Source organism: Diabrotica virgifera, chromosome 6 (assembly GCF_917563875.1).
Source record: "Diabrotica virgifera virgifera chromosome 6, PGI_DIABVI_V3a".
Classification (NCBI taxonomy): Eukaryota; Metazoa; Arthropoda; class Insecta; order Coleoptera; family Chrysomelidae; genus Diabrotica; species Diabrotica virgifera.
Genome location: NC_065448.1, coordinates 222,678,657 through 222,698,735, shown reverse-complemented (window position 1 = coordinate 222,698,735; position 20,079 = coordinate 222,678,657). Strand labels below are relative to the sequence as shown.

The 20,079-nt window shown below is 33.6% G+C and overlaps 1 protein-coding gene across 2 annotated transcripts; it reads left to right on the top strand.

Moving 5' to 3' along the window:
- The first annotated feature begins 32 nt into the window (after positions 1-32).
- On the top strand, positions 33-20,079 carry LOC126886730 (inositol monophosphatase 1-like). 2 transcript variants are annotated; one of them, XM_050653740.1, is made up of 3 exons: positions 46-216; positions 11,181-11,683; positions 19,686-20,079. In XM_050653740.1, the coding sequence occupies exons 1-3, from the start codon at positions 49-51 to the stop codon at positions 19,951-19,953; spliced, it is 939 nt and encodes a 312-aa protein (XP_050509697.1). In that variant the 5' UTR covers positions 46-48; the 3' UTR covers positions 19,954-20,079. The 2 variants fall into 2 exon arrangements, with proteins under 2 accessions (XP_050509696.1, XP_050509697.1); XM_050653739.1 differs by lacking the exons at positions 11,181-11,683; positions 19,686-20,079 and adding an exon at positions 884-7,342 and having other exon boundaries at positions 33-216.

Sequence of the window (20,079 nt, the reverse complement as noted above, 5' to 3'; positions counted from 1 at the left end):
AAACGTCAAAATAGTCACGTGGTTTGGATTGCCTAATTAAAAAATTTAATGTTTATTTCATTCGTTTTTCCCACAGTGACAAGGCGGGCATATCGTATCTGTAATTTATATTTAAATATAAATAAAAGTAATAATATTTTTATTAGAACAATGGGTGAGACAAATACAGAAATGTATTATGATACTGTTATGAAGCTTGTCAAAGAAGCAGGGAAGGTAAGAATTGAAATAATAATTATTTTCATTTTGCGTTTTTAATTTCTAATTTCTTTTGTAATAAATGACGAGGGTTGAGATAGTTATTTTTTTGTCTTCCTTTGCGTAATTAGGTACATTTGAATCCCTTTTTAGTTAGCTTTTGAATAAAGATCGCAAGTTACAAAGCATAAAAAATAACTGTCCACATTAATTTCTTAAATAAAATTAATTTTATATTGTTAATAAAGAAGAAATATAAAAAATTCGGTAATTGATAATTATACAAGCATTACTGAATTATGTTTTCTTTAGACGTGAATGGAAATGAGTTAATTTTGGTTTTTGATTATTGATTGTCATATTACTAATCTTTAACAAGTTGCAGTTGCAGGTGAAGTATTATCTCTCTTATTTGCTGTAAGTGTACACTCAAGGTCAAAGTATTTTTTATACTCCAATTAAAGTAAATAGAGAAATTTCTAGTCTAAATTACATAATATTTCTCACTAATTATGAAAATATTAAAGTGTATCATTACATTCAACAACTTATCTTTAAAGATAACATTCTGCAGAAACCGCTTATGATAGGAAATAGTAAACAATAATTCCACAAACCACATAAATTCATTTGCCACAATATTATTCACAATGTGTTGACTATTGAAGCCATGCTTTGTTTTCAGATGTTTGGTTGCTCTAAGTTAGGAGAATATTTCTAAAGATAGTCAACTTCAACAGAAATTAAATTTTTGTTTCTAGCTCAACAGAGAATTGATAGTCTCTTCAAACAGAATAAGATACAGATTACCTATACTAAATTTACATTGAAGATGCAGTAGAAATAAACAAACCAAGACATGTTAAATGCTACTAGGATCACTCCCGAATCATAATTTACAACGTATAAACTTTGAAAATCATGATTTGGGATTTACAATATATTATATACATGGTAAATTATGATTCACCTATGTCGCCAAAGCCCTTACAATATGGAAAAGCAAATGCAGTGGAATGGGCATCCAAATCGACGACAACACCTGTCTCTACACCCTTCAGTTTGCAGACGATCAGATTATATATGCAAACGATAAAGAAGATTTTAAATATATGACTCGCAAATTGAAGGAAGAATACGAAAAATAGGGACTGCAGATGAATGTAGAAAAAACACAATATTTATGCCATTAAACACACATTAATAATAGGATTCAACTGATATGATATTGGACAATAATCAGAAAATAACGAGCTGTGATGAATATAAGTACTTATTTGAAAATTAATTTCAACAAGAAAGGTACAAACGATGCATAAATTAAGAGGAGAATAAAGAAAGCAAGAACGATAATTAAATCATTAAACAGAGTTTTGTGGAGTACCGAGATAGGGAAACAAAGAAAAATGAGATACAACACCATGATTAAGAGCACATTGGTATACGGATGCGAAACATGGAGAATAAGGGAACAGCAAAAAAGAAAAATAAAAGCTACTGAGATGGACGCCCAAGAAGAGCAAGTAGAACATCAAGATTGGACCAGGTTAGAAATGAGGAAATAAAGCGAAAAATGAATTTACAGGAAACGGTCGTAGAATGCATTGAGAAGAAACAATTAACTTGATACAGACATGTTCAAAGAATGGGTGAGGAGAGACTGCGAAAGAAAATTATGAAATGGATATCTACAGACAACAGGAAAAGAGGAAGGCCAAGAACGACATGGATACAAGGAGTAAGACGATCAATGAGTGTACGAGGATTAGAAGATGAAAACTGCAATGATAGAAGATATTGGCAACAAGGCATCGGATAACATCAGAGGACGTTTTGAACCTGAATTTATATATATAAATTATGATTTGGTAGTGATCCTAGTAGCATTTAGCCTGTCTTGGTTTGTTTATTTCTACTGCATATTGATTGTAAATTTAGTATAGTAAGGTTTCTTTAGTACATAAAGGCCCAACATTTGCATTTCCAAGACTACCTGCCCAGACAGACTTTTGTGAATGTTCTGTATGCTGTTCTTGAAAAATATGAGGGTTTTCGTCACTTCAATAGTGAAAACTTGTTAATTTACAATACCATTAAAGGACAAAAAACAAGAAGGAGCATATAGAAAACCAACTGGAAGAACTAGGAAGTATAACACACAAATGGAAACAACAAAACTCTACAAGGAGGTTAACCAGAACAGAAAAGAATTCAAACCTAGACTATCCATAGTTAGAAACATAAAAGGGGGAAACATTAGTGATCAGGATCATATACAAGAAAGATGGTCAGATAATTTTGAGGGTGGACTAAATAGGTATAGGAAGTAAGATAAAGTTGCAAGAAGCAGAAATCGAACTCGAAGACATGGATGACAAAAGAGAGAAAGATAACATTTCAATAGAGGAAGGAGTCATCAAGGGCAGTCATCGAGGAAGGAGCCTGTTGTATATCTGTTAGTGTTAAGTTAGTTACAGATGGAAATGATGGGTAACACTTAGCAGGACTGACAGTGTGTGTCATTTTCGACGTTAGTTATCCAAGCTAGTGGTTAGCGAACATACGTATTATATCCGACTAGACTATATAAAGTTAATTGTGGCACTGTATGGGTAATGTACATTAAATAAAGTTGTTTAACCGAATCCACATTTAATTGTCAGTCTATCAAGTATATTACATAACATTTGGCGACGAGGTCGGTCTTAAACAACTTAAAAGTTTTCACATGTCACATGTGCTCGTTTTAAGGTTATGGTCGCAGTTGGCAGGATAACCAAACCACAGTACAGTTTGTCAGCGATCAGTGACAGTGGCAAGTGATCGTGGTGTGACTCGGTCCTTAGACAAGGAAAGAGAGCTTCGGGCTGTAACAGTAAGGTTAGGGTGACGTAACCTTGTTTTTTTTTTGTTGATGTCCAAGGAAAAAGTCATGGCATTAGTAGGAAACATTGAGCAGTTTAATGAAACAGGTGGGGAAGATTTCAATTCGTATTTAGAACGACTAGAGCACCTATTCATAGTCAATAAGGTAGATGAAAATATGAAGATCTCCCTGTTCATTACACTTGCAGGTCCTATGGTTTATCAGACTCTCAAAAATCTGGTGGCCCCAAAAAAACCAACAGAATTAACATATGCTGAAATAAAAAGCAAGTTAATTCTTCATTATGCGCCACCTGTGTCAGAAATTTATGAGAGATTTGTGTTTTATAACTGCCAACAAAAAGTGAATCAGTCAGTTAGTGATTACATGGTGGAACTGAAGAAGTTATCCAGCACATGTAATTTTGGGCAATTTTTAGAGGATGCACTGAGAGACAGGTTTGTTTGTGGCATGATGGATGAAGGTATTCAAAAAAAATTGCTTGCGGAAGCAGGTCTGACATTTGCTAATGCATGTCAGATAGCCCAAGCATCGGAACTAGCCCAAAAACAGGTTAGGAGTTTAGCGGACACAAGCAGTAATGTCAATAGCTTAAAAAAATCTGGCTTCCAGCAGTCTAGCAGTGATAAGGTAAAATGTCCTAAGTGTGGAAGGAAGCATGAGAAAGGAGATTGTCCAGCGTCTAGGTGGAAGTGTTACGGGTGTTCTAAGGTGGGACATGTTAAGAGATTATGTCCAAACAAGAAGAATTCATCTACCATAGGGGTTGTAGAAGAAAGTGAAAGTGACAGCGTGTTTCAGTGTAACGAACTCAATGAAGATTTGTGGAAGTTGAATATGTTAAAAGATGAAGCTTCAGGGGCGCCACACAAATTAAAACTATTATTAAATGGTGAGTTATATATTGATTTTGAGGTTGATACTGGAGCTTGTAAGTCAGTAATATCTGCAGATGGTTACAAAATAATGTTCGGTAATCAGGTAAAATTAAGTCCTGTAAGTTATAAGTTAAATGTGGTTTCAGGGCAAGGTATTAAAGCTATTGGAGAATGTAATGTCAAGGTTGAATTAGATAATAATAATTTTATATTGCCACTAACAGTAATAGAATCTCCAAAGCAGTTTACCCCCTTATTGGGTAGAAATTGGCTCAATGTCCTGTTTCCTGGGTGGCAACAGAAGTTTTCATCTGGATTTGTAAATTTCCTTCAAGGCTCAAATACTGTCAGTGAGTTGAAACTCAAATTTCCAGTAGTGTTTGACAATAATTTGTGTAACCCTATTAAGAAATTTAAAATTAATTTTAGTATTAAAAAAGATGCTACGCCTATTTTTAGAAAACCTTATTCGATGCCATATGCATTAAAACACAAAGTAGAGGAAAAGTTGGGCCAAATGATTAAAGTTGGGATTCTAAAACCAGTTAGTTTTTCAGAATGGGCCTCGCCCATAGTAATAGTCCCAAAAAAATGTGGAAATGATGTTAGAATCTGCGTGGATTTTCGAGTCACTGTAAATAAGGTCTTGAATGTAAATCAATATCCTCTTCCTATACCAGCAGACATTTTTGCGAGTTTAGCAGGTGGAAAGATTTTTTGTGTTTTAGATATGTCTGGAGCATACCAACAACTTCAGGTGCATTCAGATTCTCAAAAATATCTTACCATTAACACTCACATGGGTATGTTTAGGTATACTAGGCTTACATATGGAATTGCTTGTGCACCAGCTTTGTTTCAATCTGTTATAGACCAAATTCTCTGTGGTATACAAGGTGTTAGTGTGTACTTGGATGATGTTTTGATTGCTGGTAGTTCTTTGGAACATGCAAAGGAAATTTTAGGTAAAGTATTAAGTAAATTATCTGAGTTTAATGTAAAACTAAATGTAGACAAGTGTAGATTTTTTGAAAATCAGGTTGAGTATTTAGGACATTTAATAGATAAAGATGGTATACATCCTACTAAAGAAAAGTTAAGGGCCATTGTAGATGCTCCAGAACCCAGAGATTTGACACAGTTACGTTCATATTTGGGTCTAATAAATTTTTATAGTAAATTTGTACCTATGTTATCAAGTCAGTTAAGGCCCTTGTATAAACTTTTGGAGAGAGGTCAAGAATTTTCATTAAATAAGGAGTGTATTGAAGCATTTGAAAAAAGTAAAAGATTAATTTGTGAAAATGATGTCCTCGCACATTATGATACAAATAAAACCATAGTGATAGCATGTGATGCAAGTGCTTATGGAGTGGGAGGTGTGTTGAGTCATAGAGAAAGTAACGGTCAGGAGAAGCCAATATTTTTTGTTTCAGGTTCCCTCAGTAAGGCTGAAAAAAACTATTCACAATTAGAACGTGAAGCCTTGGCTATTATCTTTTGCGTTAAAAAATTTCATAAATTTATTTATGGTAGATCTTTTATTTTGGTCTCAGACCATCAACCGTTAAAAATACTTTTTAACCCAGATCGCAATATTTCAGTATTGTCTGCTTCACGGATTACTAGATGGAATGTCATTTTATCAGCCTATAGCTATACTATAGAATATAGAAAGGGGTCAAAGATGTATGAGGCAGACATGTTATCACGATTACCTTTGAGTGACGTAACTGGTATTGATAGTTCAATTAATTCATTTAATTTAACAGAGGATTTACCTATTTCATATGAGGATGTAGCTAAAGTCTCATCAAAAGATGGTATTTTGTTACAGGTGATGGATTTTGTAAAAACAGGTTGGCCAAATAAATGTGGAGATGGTGAACTTAAACCATATTTCTTGAAAAGAAATGAACTTTCTATTGAAAGTCAATGTTTGATGGTAGGTATAAGGGTGGTAATCCCCACTGTATTACGTGAAAGTATTTTGGAATTAATTCATGAAGGACATATAGGTATCGTACGGTCTAAAATGTTAGCTAGAGCAGTAGTGTGGTGGCCGGGGTTGCAACAGGATATTGAGACAATGATCAATAGTTGTCAGGTATGTCAGATAACGCAAAATAATTCTGAAAAAGCTTTAGTGTCTTGGCCTAAAACTGAAAATGTATTTGAACGAATACATGTTGATTTTTTTTATAAAAACAATTGTACATTTTTAATTATTGTAGACTCTAAATCAAAGTGGGTTGATATACATGTTATGAAAAAGGGTACTTCAGTATTACACACCTTAGACAAGTTGAAGGTAACTTTCTCTTTGATGGGTCTGCCAGTTATGCTGGTGAGTGATAATGGTCCACCGTTTAACGCTACTGAATTTACAAGATTTTGTCAAAACAATGGAATAACCATTCTAAAAAGTCCACCATATCACCCTCAGTCAAATGGGTGTGCAGAGAGACATGTTCAAACAGTCAAAGCTGCATTGGAAAAATGTTCCATTCAACAGTCGGAGCTCACTATGGAGCAGCAAGTGGTAAATTTCCTATTTAAGTATAGAAATACACCAAGTGCTAGTACTGGGTTAAGTCCCAATGAAATTGTCTTCAAAGTTAAACCTAGAACCAGAATTGACCTTTTAAAACCCAGAAAGGAAGGGAAAGTTATGTTCAACAAAAATGTTGACTATGTAAAACCAGATGTCTTTACTACAGGTGAAAAAGTGTTAGTGGGCAAATTAGGTCCATATGTTCAGGACAAATGGGTAGAAGGGGTTATTGTAAGATGTGTAAGTGCAACTACATATTTTGTAAAGGTAGATGATAAAATTATGTATAAACATGTGAATAATTTAAGAAAATTAACTAACACACGTGTAAACTTGGATGTTGAAAAATGTACGGAGCTTTTACCAGTATCACATGCAAATGTAGGCAATGACATGGTTCCTATAGCTAAAATTCCAAATTCGGATGAACAAGACAAAGGAAATTTGATACAGGTAAAATCTCCATCCATCCAAACAGAGGCACACCCTAGTAGTAGCCTGTCACAAGCAGTTAGTGGTGACTGTGCAGTAAATTCACCTGGAACTGAAACGTCCCTGAGACGTAGTTCCAGGATAGGCAAAAAACGTGTTAGATTAGACCTTTAGTTTAGTAGGGAAGGAAATGTTGTATATCTGTTAGTGTTAAGTTAGTTACAGATGGAAATGATGGGTAACACTTAGCAGGACTGACAGTGTGTGTCATTTTCGACGTTAGTTATCCAAGCTAGTGGTTAGGGAACATACGTATTATATCCGACTAGACTATATAAAGTTAATTGTGGCACTGTATGGGTAATGTACATTAAATAAAGTTGTTTAACCGAATCCACATTTAATTGTCAGTCTATCAAGTATATTACATAACAGAGCCGTACAAAAATTGAAAGAAAACAAGCTGTTATACAAAGAAACCTCAATCACCATGTTAAAATGAGTCTCTGTCCTTCTTTACCCCCTGGTGTTAACCATTCAATAAAGGCTTGTCAATGTTTAATAAACTTAAATATCTTTACCACACCTTTAGACAGTACTTATGGCCTCGATTTAGTCAGTTTTGTCTAAAAAGTAGATTTTTTTTCCTTTAAAACTATAGACTTGGAGTTTTTCAAGTAATGTCTCTGCCACAAAATAATATCTGCTCTTTCTCTTCTCTAAACTGTTCCTACTTTCTTCCTATATTGAATGTTTATTTGTCTAAATCAGCGTTTCCCAACCGGTGGGTCGCGATCCACTAGTGGGTCGCGTGCAGATTTCAGATGGGTCGCGGCGTGGCTCTTACAGTAGCTGAGTAGTGTACAGTGACTGTGTTCTTTATTTTATTCTATCATCATGAGTGAGGGGTGGGTCGCGTATATGAAAAGGAAGGTGGGTCGCCAGACATAAAAGATTGGGAACCACTGGTCTAAATGTTCACAGGTTGTGATATTTTGGGTGTCATCTCGTAGGAATCTATTTCTTCTGTGACTTTGCTTAGGGTTGGTATTTCATTAAAAAAAAATAGTCCGAATAGCTGAATATCCTCTTCAAGCTGAATATGTTTTCTTCCTCTGGTTATTTGTTTCAATTGTTTTAGAATCATGTGAATACTTCTCGCAGACACTTTAGTCAAATCAATACATATCGTGACAACGTCATTGACTGACATATTTTCATTCCTTTCAGAGAGTCCTCAATACATGTTGTATATAGTAGTTTTTTCACCTTCCAAAAAATTTTGCTGACGTTTCCTTTGACTATTTTTGCCTTCTATATTTGTCAGAACTCTGTAAAGATGTATTAACTGCTTCAGGTTAACTATATTACTGATATCTTTCAATAATAGCAATAACACAGTCATTATCAAGATTGCTGACTATCAGGTCAGCACAATCTAACATATATATCTAATATACGTGATAAAATGACTCCCATGCAAAATTCTAACTACAATATACCTTTAGAAATATTATATCTAAGTCAATATTTAAATTATTCCGTTGCATTATGGCTGATTGCATAAATTCGTTTAGATAGTAGGGAGAGAAAAGTAGTACATACAGTTGGAAAAATGAAAGAATACGCATGCGTCATAGATAATATGCATACGAATCAAATCAAAAATTTCTAGTCTACACTAAGTTAATACTGAAAATAAACGGATGTGACTACTACCCCACCGTACGATTTTTCGCTATGTAAGAATGTGTCAAAATTTTTTTGTGATGTTATTATTTTTCTGATATAATAATATATATTTATTGGTGATAAACGTTACTATTACTACCGTAATTCATTATTTGATATAGATTAATAATACAAAAACAATGAGTAAGCAAATAGTATTATGAATTTCTCCATGTTAAAGTTGCCAGTGGACGTAAATAGTAACAGGAATTTAAAAAATGTCGTTTATTTCAGCTGCATTAAGTGATTTAAAATGAAAGTAAACTTAATGAATTCAGATCATTAGGTATACAGATCATTTTCCAGACATTATCTGCAAATAAAATGTACATTCGTAAAGATATACTAATCTGTAATTTCATACACTATGATTGAAAAGTCAGATTAATATGTACACGTTTGGCGAACTCATAGACAGAAGTTAACCATATTGACAGATGATCACTTACAAATTTTATTGACGTATTTTAATTAAATAAATACTTACCAAACCAAAAATATAATATAATATCAAAATAGCTCTTAAAAGAACTGAGTTTATTCAAGTAAATACGACTAATTGTTAAAATTTATAAACTCTACCGAACCTAACCCAGTTTCACTGTCAAAGTGACAGAAATCGAATCAGTCAGATTATAGTTGACCAGCACAATTACTCGAATAGTAGTTTATACAATCATTATCTCTACTCATGTTGAATATTTTTCTAAGAATGACATTAGAAGTACAGAAATAGTCAAGTTTGAGTTTAAATTTTCTACTAAATTAATATAACTACGTTGAACAATTGTATCGCCGTCTCACTCTGTCAATTATAAATATGTAACTGAGTATGCCTTGGATAACGTTTTTGCTTATTATTATTATGAGGACAACACTTAATAATCTATCTCTCTCGTTTGTTATTTATAGAAAAAGGCAGTAAATCCAAAATATGTGCTTGATATGATCGTTCATGGGTATTCTTTCATTTTTCCGACTGTACCTAATATGTAAAAATTCTTCAATCTAAGTAGAGCTACCTCTCACTCTTAAAAGGAATTTGTATGCCACTGGAAGATCAAGAATGACTCAAAATGGTCATCACTATTTCATGGAATTTAGTGTCTACAATTTTGATACTCAGCTATACAAATACAGTGTGTCCACGGTTGGGGTGCCCAAGAGGAAAAACTTTTTTATTTTCAATTTTAGCGAAAAATGCCATTCTTGATAAAACGTTTTGCTTGTTCTAAAACCCCATAAAACGAAATAAAATTCAAGTTTTTCAAATCCTGCTTAATTTTGTAGCCAATTTTATGTAAATCCCATTTTATGTAAATTTTTGCTCAAGTTCGAAATCGTAACAATAATCTAGTGTTGCCAAGCCACAATGTAGCTTAGTAACTGTCAACTCCGATAAATAATTTGCGAATTGTCATTTTTTTCGACAATGTTAAGCGTTCAATAAAGAATTTATTTTGTGATAAATTTCTTTATTAAAATTATTGGATTAATAATTATTTAATTAATAAATAATTTGATGATTAAAGGAGAACGACAAAGTCTGGCTTCATAATCCAGAGAAGTGAAAGGGTTGTTCTCCCAAGTTATTATTGTTACAATTTCGAACTTAGTGCAAAAATTTATAGGGATTTACATAAAATTGGCTATAAAAATAAGCAGGATTTGAAAAACTTGAATTTTATTTCATTTTATGGGGTTTTAGAACAAGCAAAACATTTTATCAAGAATGACATGTTTCGCTAAAATTGAAAATAAAAGTTTTTCCTCTTGGGCACCCCATCCGTGGACACACTGTATAGTCTTCTTCTTCTTATGTCATCTATCCATCTCATCTGGGGTCATCCTCTTGCTCTCTTTCCTGTCCGTCGTCTCCATTATTGTATCGTGGTATTCCACCTTTTGTCCGTTTGTCTGGCGTTATGACCTGCGAAGCTCTATTTTAGCCTGGCCTTATATTATGTTCTCCTGCGTCTTTGATTTTGTTTTATTTCTTACCCAGTTGTTTTGCTTTTTGTTTGTTAATTTTACTCCTAACATTGCTCTCTCCATGGCTCTTTGTGTCTTCATTATTTTATCCATATTAGCTTTGGTCAAGGTTCATGTTTGGCATGCGCATGTGAGAATTGGGAGTATGCACTAGTCAAACACTCTTGTTTTTTAGTATTGTATCTTTTTATTTTTTAAGACCCATTTTAATTTCCCAAATTCTGCCCAGGCTAATCTGACCCTTCTTTTTACCTCCGTCGTTTGGTTTTCCTTATTTATTTTTATTATCTGTCCCAAATATATATAATCATTAACCGCTTCTATTGTGGTTTTGTTTAGTATAACGTTTCTATTATCTTGTGTGTTTGTCATTGTTTTTGTTGTGGTAAAATTTATTTTTGGTCCATTCATTTTGTCCATTCCATTGTTTTGAAAACATCTTCCAGTGCTAATGTAAATAGTTTAGGAGAAATAACTCAACTAAGTATATATTTATCTTTATTTTTAGATGATAAACGAAAAAGTACATAACAGGAGCAAAAAAGTAGAACAAAAATCCAGTGACATCGATTTGGTCACAGAAACTGACCAAGCAGTCGAAAAGTTACTTATTGACGGTTTATCTAAAGCATTCAAAGACCACAAATTCATTGGAGAAGAATCAGTAGCTTCCGGAACACCAGTTAAATTGACAGACACACCAACATGGATAATAGATCCAATCGATGGGACGATGAATTTTGTCCACGCTTTTCCACACTCATGCATTTCCATCGCCCTTTTTATAAACCAAAAACCAGAAATAGGTATTATTTTCAATCCCATGTTGAACCAAATGTTCACTGCCAGAAGTGGAAAGGGAGCTTTCTATAATGGCGAGCGTATACATGTCTCTAACACTAAGGCACTGAGTGATGCGCTGATTATGTTTGAATGCGGTACTGCTAGGGATGTTGAAAAGATGAAGACAGTTAATGAAAATTATTTGAAGCTATTACCACAAGTTCACGGGTAAGTATTGGAGATATATAGTTCTTCTCGTGTCCTTTTTTCAGGGCCCTATTTCTTTCTAATACTTGTGATGCAGTGAAAATGAAAGTGGCATAAGTCAATTCAAGGGACATCTCATGAATACAGTGGTTTGTTAAAATCGTTTAAAAAAATCAAATAAAACTATCATCAAGTGGGTCTTGGCCTATTCTAGGATGAGCTTCCATTCCTTTAAACCCTTCGCCCTTCTTTTCTAGTGTCATACTCTTAACACTCATAAGTTGTCTTCCACCTGGTCCTTAAATCGTGCCCTGGGTCTACTTCTTCTCCTCACTCCATCCAGCCTTTGGTTATAAATGGGTGTTGATGGCCACATCTCGTTCATTCCCTCATCATCCATGTTTCTGAGACGTAAGTGAGGACAGGCTTGATATAGGTTCATCTTGGTTTTCTTACTTAGGGTTTTGCTTCTCAGTAGATTTCTATTCATTCCATATGTTTTTTTTGCCTTTCAGAATTCTTTCCTCTGTTCTCTCTTTTCCAGTTTTCCCTATTGTTGCTCCCAAGTAGCTAAAGGTGGATACAGTTTCAAATTTATGGTTCTGTGTTATTATGGTTTGTTTTTTAACCAAGAGGAGTGATTCAAATTTACCGCCCTGTAATGCTTGTTTGTAATTGGTCCAACCGCAGGAAAGTTTACTCCACTGTTATAAAATTTTGACACTAATGACATTTATCAAATTTTGACATTATTGGCATTTCATAGGTTAATAAATAAGCTATATCGGTGGTTTTTTGTGTTTTCTGTGTTATTCCTTTAATTTTTAGATTTTTAGTCTGCTTTTATATAAAAAGCAGTTGTTTTTAGAACTCTTTAGCGATGTATTAATATAATATAATATGTATGGATTACCGTTGAGGGCCGACGTGATCAACCCAAAAAGAAGATGTATTTGGTGAGTTTTCTAGTGACTTTCTTGTGTGTGACTCTGACTTTTTAGTTCACTCCTCTTGGTTAAAAAATAAACATATTTACCCGTGTTGAGCTGGCCCCCCCACTTGCAAAAATTAAAAAAACAAATAGCCCTGATTTATGAGCTATTTATGAGCTTTCATATTCCGCAAACTAAAAATTTTGAGCTCGTTCCACTGAGCAGGAATTTAATACTTTAGTGGAGCCCACCCCCTACCCCCCCACTACTTAAAAGTAGGAATATTTAATCGGTTTTTGGGGTAGAATTACGAGCTATTTATGAGCTCTTGAAATTATATAGTTTCGATTTTTGAGCTCATCCCTTCACCCCGAAACAACCCTTTAATTGATTTAACTTAAGAGAAAAATGCTGAGCAAACTTAAAATATATCGTATTGCGGATATAATTCCTATAGCGTATATACTCTAAGAATAAACTATTAAATTACATGCATTTCGATTATTGAGCTACAAACCCTTCGCAAGAAAACCACCCTATCTTCCCGGCTTAAGAGAAAGTTGTACTTAAAATGCAATAAATTAATTATTTGGCGACTACATATTATTTAATAATTTATAAGCTTCCAAATTACGCGCATTTAAATCAGTAAATTGCAATTTATTTTGTATAGTGCAGTCACTGAAAGTAAAAATCAACGATTACCTTCAAGTTCGGTGAACCTTCATCGATTTTCACGAAAATTGGTCAGTGGTTAGAGGATACCTCAAGAAACAAAGGTGACATAGTACAACCTTGCGCCTTTACCCTGAGGGTGGAAATTCGCCCTTTCTCGGGGGTGAAAATTATTTTATAAAAAATAACTGAACAAATCTATAAAAGAACAAATTATAAGCAAAATTTATTATATAAAGTTATTAATAAGTCAATACTTTTTAAGTTATTAAAGATCAAAAATTTTAGTTATTCGTGAAAAAAATGCATGTTTTGAAGCGGTTTTTCGTAAATCACTGAAAAACTAAGTTTTTACAAAAAAGTTAATAGTAGTTTTATTCGTATAGCTTATATTCTAAGAATAAACTCTTAAATCACGCGCCTTTCGATTAATGAGCTACAACCACTTCGCAAGAAAACCATCCCATATTCCCGGCTTAAGAGAGAGTTGTACTTAAAATAATTGAAATTAATTATTTGGCGGCTAGATATCGTTTAATAATTTATGAGCTCGCAAAATATACGCATCTCAATTATTGAATTGCCATTTCCTTTCTATAGTGCAGTCACTGAAGGTAAAAATCAACTATGACCTTCGATTTCGGTAAATCTCCATTCATTTTCACGAAAATTGGTGAGCGGATTTTGATGCTATCAACTTTTTCTGGAGCTCATTTTTGATAGGTATTTGTAAGTACTTTGACAAGTATTTAGTACCTAAGTGTTATAAAATGTATCTCTTTCCCGTTATTTAAGCTTGAATCCTTAGATTTAAACAGTCGCAGAAAAAAATATACATTTAATTACCAATAACTTACTTTAAATTAACATTAAAGGGTTTTTCAAGTAAGCAATTTATTATATTTTTTATTAGCTTCAATTTTAGTGATGAACACTTTTTTGTAAAAACTTACAGTTTTTGAGTTATTTATGAAAAATCGCTTTAAAGCATGCATTTTCTTTCACACAAATTAAAATATTTGATCTTTAATAACTCAAAATGTATTGATTTATTTTAATCACATTATATAACAAATTTTGCTTACAATTTGTCCCTCTCTCGATTTGTGGGGTTATTTTTAATAAAGTAATTTTCACCCCCGAGAAGGGGTGACATATACCCCAGGTTAAAACCCCAAGTTGTTATTGTTAATTCGTGAAAATGAATGGAGATTTACCGAAATCGAAGGTTTACCTCATAAATTATTAAACGATATGTAGTCGCCAAATAATTAATTTAAATTATTTTAAGTACAATTCTTTCTTAAGCCGGGAATATGGGATGGTTTTCTTGCGAAGGGGTTGTAGCTCTATAATCGAAAGGCGCGTGATTTAAGAGTTTATTCTTAATATAAGCTATACGAATTAAACTACTATTAACTTTTTTGTAAAAACTTACAGTTTTTCAGTGATTTACGAAAAACCGCTTCATAACATGCATTTTTTTCACGAATAATTAAAATATTTGATCTTTAATAACTTAAAAAGTATTGACTTATTTTATTAACTTTCTATAATAAATTTTGCTTTTAATTTGTTCTTTTATTGATTTGTGCAGTTATTTTTAATAAAATAATTTTCACCCCCGAGAAGGGGCAGTATCCACCCTCAGGGTAAAGGCGCAATGTGTTACCATGTCACCTTTGTTTCTTGACGTATCCTCTAACCACTGACCAATTTTCGTGAAAATCGATGAAGGTTCACCGAAATTGAAGGTAATCGTTGATTTTTACCTTCAGTGACTGCACTATAGGGCTTTTCATTCACAGTCATTTGTTTCGAGCTTCTGTCATGTGTCACACAATATTAATATATCTACGTCATACGTTATTGGCGTATACCAATGATACAAACCAAAGACGTATGACATAGATATATTAATATTATGTGACACATGACAAGCTCGAAACAAATGACAATCGATGAAAAGCCCTATGCAAAATAAATTGCAATTTACTGATCTAAATGAGCGTAATTTGGAAGCTTATAAATTATTCAATGATATGTAGTCGCCAAATAATTAGTTTAATGCATTTTAAGTACAACTTTCTCTTAAGCCGGGAAGATAGGGTGGTTTTCTTGCGAAGGGGTTGTAGCTCAATAATCGAAATGCACGTGATTTAATAGTTTATTCTTAGAGTATATAAGCTATAAGAATTATATCCGCAATACGATATATTTTAAGTTTTCTCAGCATTTTTCTCTTAAGTTAAATCAATTAAAGGGTTGTTTGGGGGTGAAGGGGATGAGCTCAAAAATCGAAACTATATAATTTCAAGAGCTCATAAATAGCTCGTAATTCTGCCGCAAAAACCAATTCAATATTCCTATTTTTAAGTAGTGGGGGGGCTGACTCAGCCCCCCACTTAAGTATCAATTTCCTGCTCAGTGGAACGAGCTCAAAATTTTTAGTTTGCGGAATATGAGAGCTCATAAATAGCTCATAAATCAGGAATATTTGTTTTTTGATTTTTGCAAGTGGGGGGGGGGCAGCTCAACACGGGTAACATCTTTCTGATTTGTTGTGTCGTTCTTTGTCATCATCGTAGCATACAGAAACATTTTTGACTTCTTGCTGTGCTTAACCCATACATACTTGCATTTTGAACAAACTATGGTTGTTTTTGCCCGCTTATTGGCCTTTTTTCTTTAGATTTTGCTAATTTGACACATGAATGAAATCGTCCCTTTCCATTTTGGTATGGTGTTGAGGGTATTCAAGGAGTTTTTTGTATTGTGACCCTTATTTAACGTATATTACAACGTTTTGTATTGTGACCCTTTTTTAGGGTATTTTAAAATATACCTTTTACAAAAATCTGGTATTTTTGTGATTTATGGTATACAGCCAGCTACAGGAAGTTTATTTTCCTCGTGGATTTTGTATTCAAGGAGATTATTTATAGTCCACTGTCAAGTTTTTATAAAAGTATGAGGAAATGAATTAAATTATAGAAATGCTAATTATGCCATCTAATAGGGCAGTAGTGCGCCGACAACTACTAATTGTTTGAGATTTTTAGGAACAAAGGTATTTAGAAAATCGGATGTAATGCAATGTTGTAGATACTTTTTAACCCTCCTTGGTTCTTCTAGGGTTAAAGTAGTTATAAAGTCTACCGCAATAGAAATATGTGGAATCAGAAAACATAACAAACACCATAAAAGGACGAGATGGTGGAACAATGAAGTTAAAACAGCAGTGAAGAAAAAGAAAATAGCATGGAAAAAATACATTAAAACCGAGCTGGAAGAAGATAAAGAAGAATACTAAAGGCTGAGACGATTAGCGAAAAACACCATAAGACAAGCAAAAACAAAGACGTGGGAAGAGTTTTGAGAAGAATTACAGGAAAACTATGTAACAAATAATAGAAGCTTTTGGACAACAATCAGACATATGAAGATAGGAAAACATAAAGAAATAACAGCCGTAAGGGATACAACAAACCAAATCCAGAACAGATAGCTAAAGTATGGAAAGAATACTATGAAAACTTCTTCTTTCTCGAAACTCCTTATGCCCCTCAGGGGCGTCAGAGGTTTTATTCATTCTCTATCCATATCTTCCATTTCTTGCGGTCCTTTGCTAACTCTTTCGTTTGTTGATGTGTTTTTCCTTTTTCCTGTCCAATTTCTATAATCTGATCGATCCATCTCTTCTTTGGCCTCCCTTTCCTCCTTTTACCATATCTTTTTGATTCCATCACCTGCTTTGATAGTCTTCCTTGGTCCATTCTGTTAATGTGTCCATACCATTTTAATTTTCTTTTTTGGATCTTGGTTATTATCGATTCCTGTTTCAGTCTTTGTCTAATATCTTCATTTCTTCTTCTGTCCAATTTCGTTTTTCCTGCATTTTTCTCAGCTGCTTCATCTCCGCTGCGTTTATTTTTGTTATTTTTGTGTTGTTTATTATTTATAATTTTTTACTTATAACTGTCTATTTTTGCATTGTTTACCCATGTCTCACTTGCATAAATTAAAGTTGGTGCAGATATTGCATTGTATACCTTCAGTTTTATTTTTTTATCTATTTCTTTCTTTCTTATCCTTTCCAAATATTGTTTTATTTAGTGCATAGTAGATCTTATTTGTTTTTTTTTTTCGCCCTTTATGAGATTTCTTGATCTAGCTTTCCATCCTCTGATATTATTACTCCCAGGTATTCAAACGTCGAGACTGTTTCTATTATTTCGTTTTTGCACGTAAATATCGTTTGGTTTACCCTTTTACCCTTTCCTTTTGGGCTACTATCATGGTCTTCGTTTTCTTTACATTTACCTCCTTTTTGAAATTTTCTATTTCTTCCACCCAGATATCGATTAATTTTTGCATTTTCTCTATATTGTCTGCTATTATTACTAGGTCATCTGCATATAGTAATCCCTCCATTCTCACTGGTGCTAAATTCCTGTACCCTATTGTTACTGTAATTGCCTTGACCTTCTTTTAGCGCTCTTCATTACTCTATCCATTACTAATATAAACAAAACTGAGCTGAGACTGAGAGCTCCTTAGGTTCATTATTGGCAATCTGTTTCGGTTTATTTGTACTTTAGCAAGTACGTTTATATATGTACTTTTTACCACGCTTACTATCTTTTGCGGGATTTGCAGGTCTTCCATTACTGACCATATTACTTCTCTATTTATAGAATCAAAAGCAGCTTTAATATCTATAAACGTAATATATATGTCTTCTCCTATTTCGTTTTTCCTTTCAATTATATTTCTCAGTATGTATATATTATATGTTGTTCCTCTTTCCTTCCTAAAAGCAGCTTGTTCTTCTTCTGGTTTTCCTTCCAATTCTTTCCTGAGCTTCCTTTCTATTATCCCGGAGTAGACTTTATGCCACTGATGATAAGCATATAGCTATCACATTCCGCTATGAAAACAAATTCATACACATTCATACTATGAAAACAAATTTAGAAATGACACAATAGACGATAGAAATGAAACATATCAAGATAACGAAAACAAAGAATTAGAGCAAATCTTTGACTTCAGCGAGTAAGACAGTAGGTTCTCTAGGGCAATCAGAGGGCCACTGATTTTCTGCTGGTATCAGTGTACTAGCTATACAGGGTGTTTCATTAATAATTGTCCATATAGTAACTGGAGAAACCTTAGCACAAAATACGAAGATTTAACCTAAAACACTTAAACAAAATGTGGTTCCTTACTCAGTTACAGGGTGTTTTATCTAAAAATTTAAAAATTATTTTTGCTCAGCATTTTAAAGCTACTTGACATATACTTTTCATACGTGGCAGAAAGTGCGACTACTATTCACCCTACTAAATTATGATAAACGAACGTTTCTAGCTACTACCAGAGGCGTACGACAGGGGATAGTGAATGGTCGACCCTTCTTAAATTCTACGCCACTGGAGAAATTACTATTTTAGTGCCATTTTTAGATTGTACAATACTTTCTACGTAAATAATATACTCTTCATTGGTAATGATAAAGTCATTAGTTTTCGAGATATTTGAAGTTAAATATGAAACTGCACAGTTATTTTGATTAATTTATGATGTGATTCATATGATTAAAATTTAAAAATTATTTGTACCCAGTACTTTAAAACTATTTGGCGTATCCTTATAATACTTGGGAGAAAGTGTAGGTACTGTACACCCTACTAAATTAAGATAAATAAACGTTTCTAGCTACTACCAGAGGCGTACGACAGGGGATAGTGACTGGTTGACCCTTCCCAAATTCTACGCCACTGACGAAATTGCTATTGTAGTGTAATTTTTTGATTTTCCAATACTTTTTATGTAAATAATGTACCCTTCATTCGTAACGATAAAGTGATTAGTTTTCGAGATATTTGAAATTAAAAATGAAGCGACACAATACATTAATCAAAATAACCGTGTCGTTTCATTTTTAATTTCAAAAATCTTGAAAACTAATGACTTTATCGTTACTTATGAAGAGTATATTATTTTCATAGAAAGTATTGGAGAATTCAAAAATTGAACTAAAATAGCAATTCCACCAGAGACGTAGAATTTGGAAAGGGTCAACCATTCACTGTCCCCCGTCGTACGCCTCTGGTAACAGCCGGAAACGTTTGTTTAACATAATTTAGTAGTTTGTACAGTACCTATACTTCCTGCCAAGTATGAAAAGGATATGTCGAATAGTTTTAAAATGCTGAGCAAAAATAGTTTTTAAATTTTTAGATAAAACACCCTGTAACTCAGTAAGGAACCACATTTTATTTAAGTGTTTTAGGTTAAATCTTCGTATTTTGTGCTAAGGTTTCTCCAGTTAGTATATGGACAATTATTATTGAAACACCCTGTATTCAGTGTACTAGCGTAAATTTTTGAAAAAAAATATTTTGTTTTAGGTATAGGGCACTCGGATCAGCTGCTCTTAACTTCGCGATGGTAGCAACAGGCGGTGCTGACGCGTACTTCGAGTTTGGCATCCACGTGTGGGACATGGCGGCCGGCATATTGATCGTACGGGAAGCGGGCGGTGTAGTCATAGATCCGTCAGGAGGCGATTTAAAAATAATGTCCAGGCGAGCTCTGGTAGCGTGTACTCAAGAGCTCGCGGAAAAGTTGGCACAGCAACTGGTGTCCACTTATTATCCCACACCTGATGATAGTTAAGATGGGTCTGGAGTGTGAGAATCCCAACCCAAGATATCCAAAGAGAGTTACCTAGTTGTGATAAATGTGTGTAGAGTAAATGTTAAAAGTGGAAAAATAAAAGAATAGATGGATGTTTTTATTAAA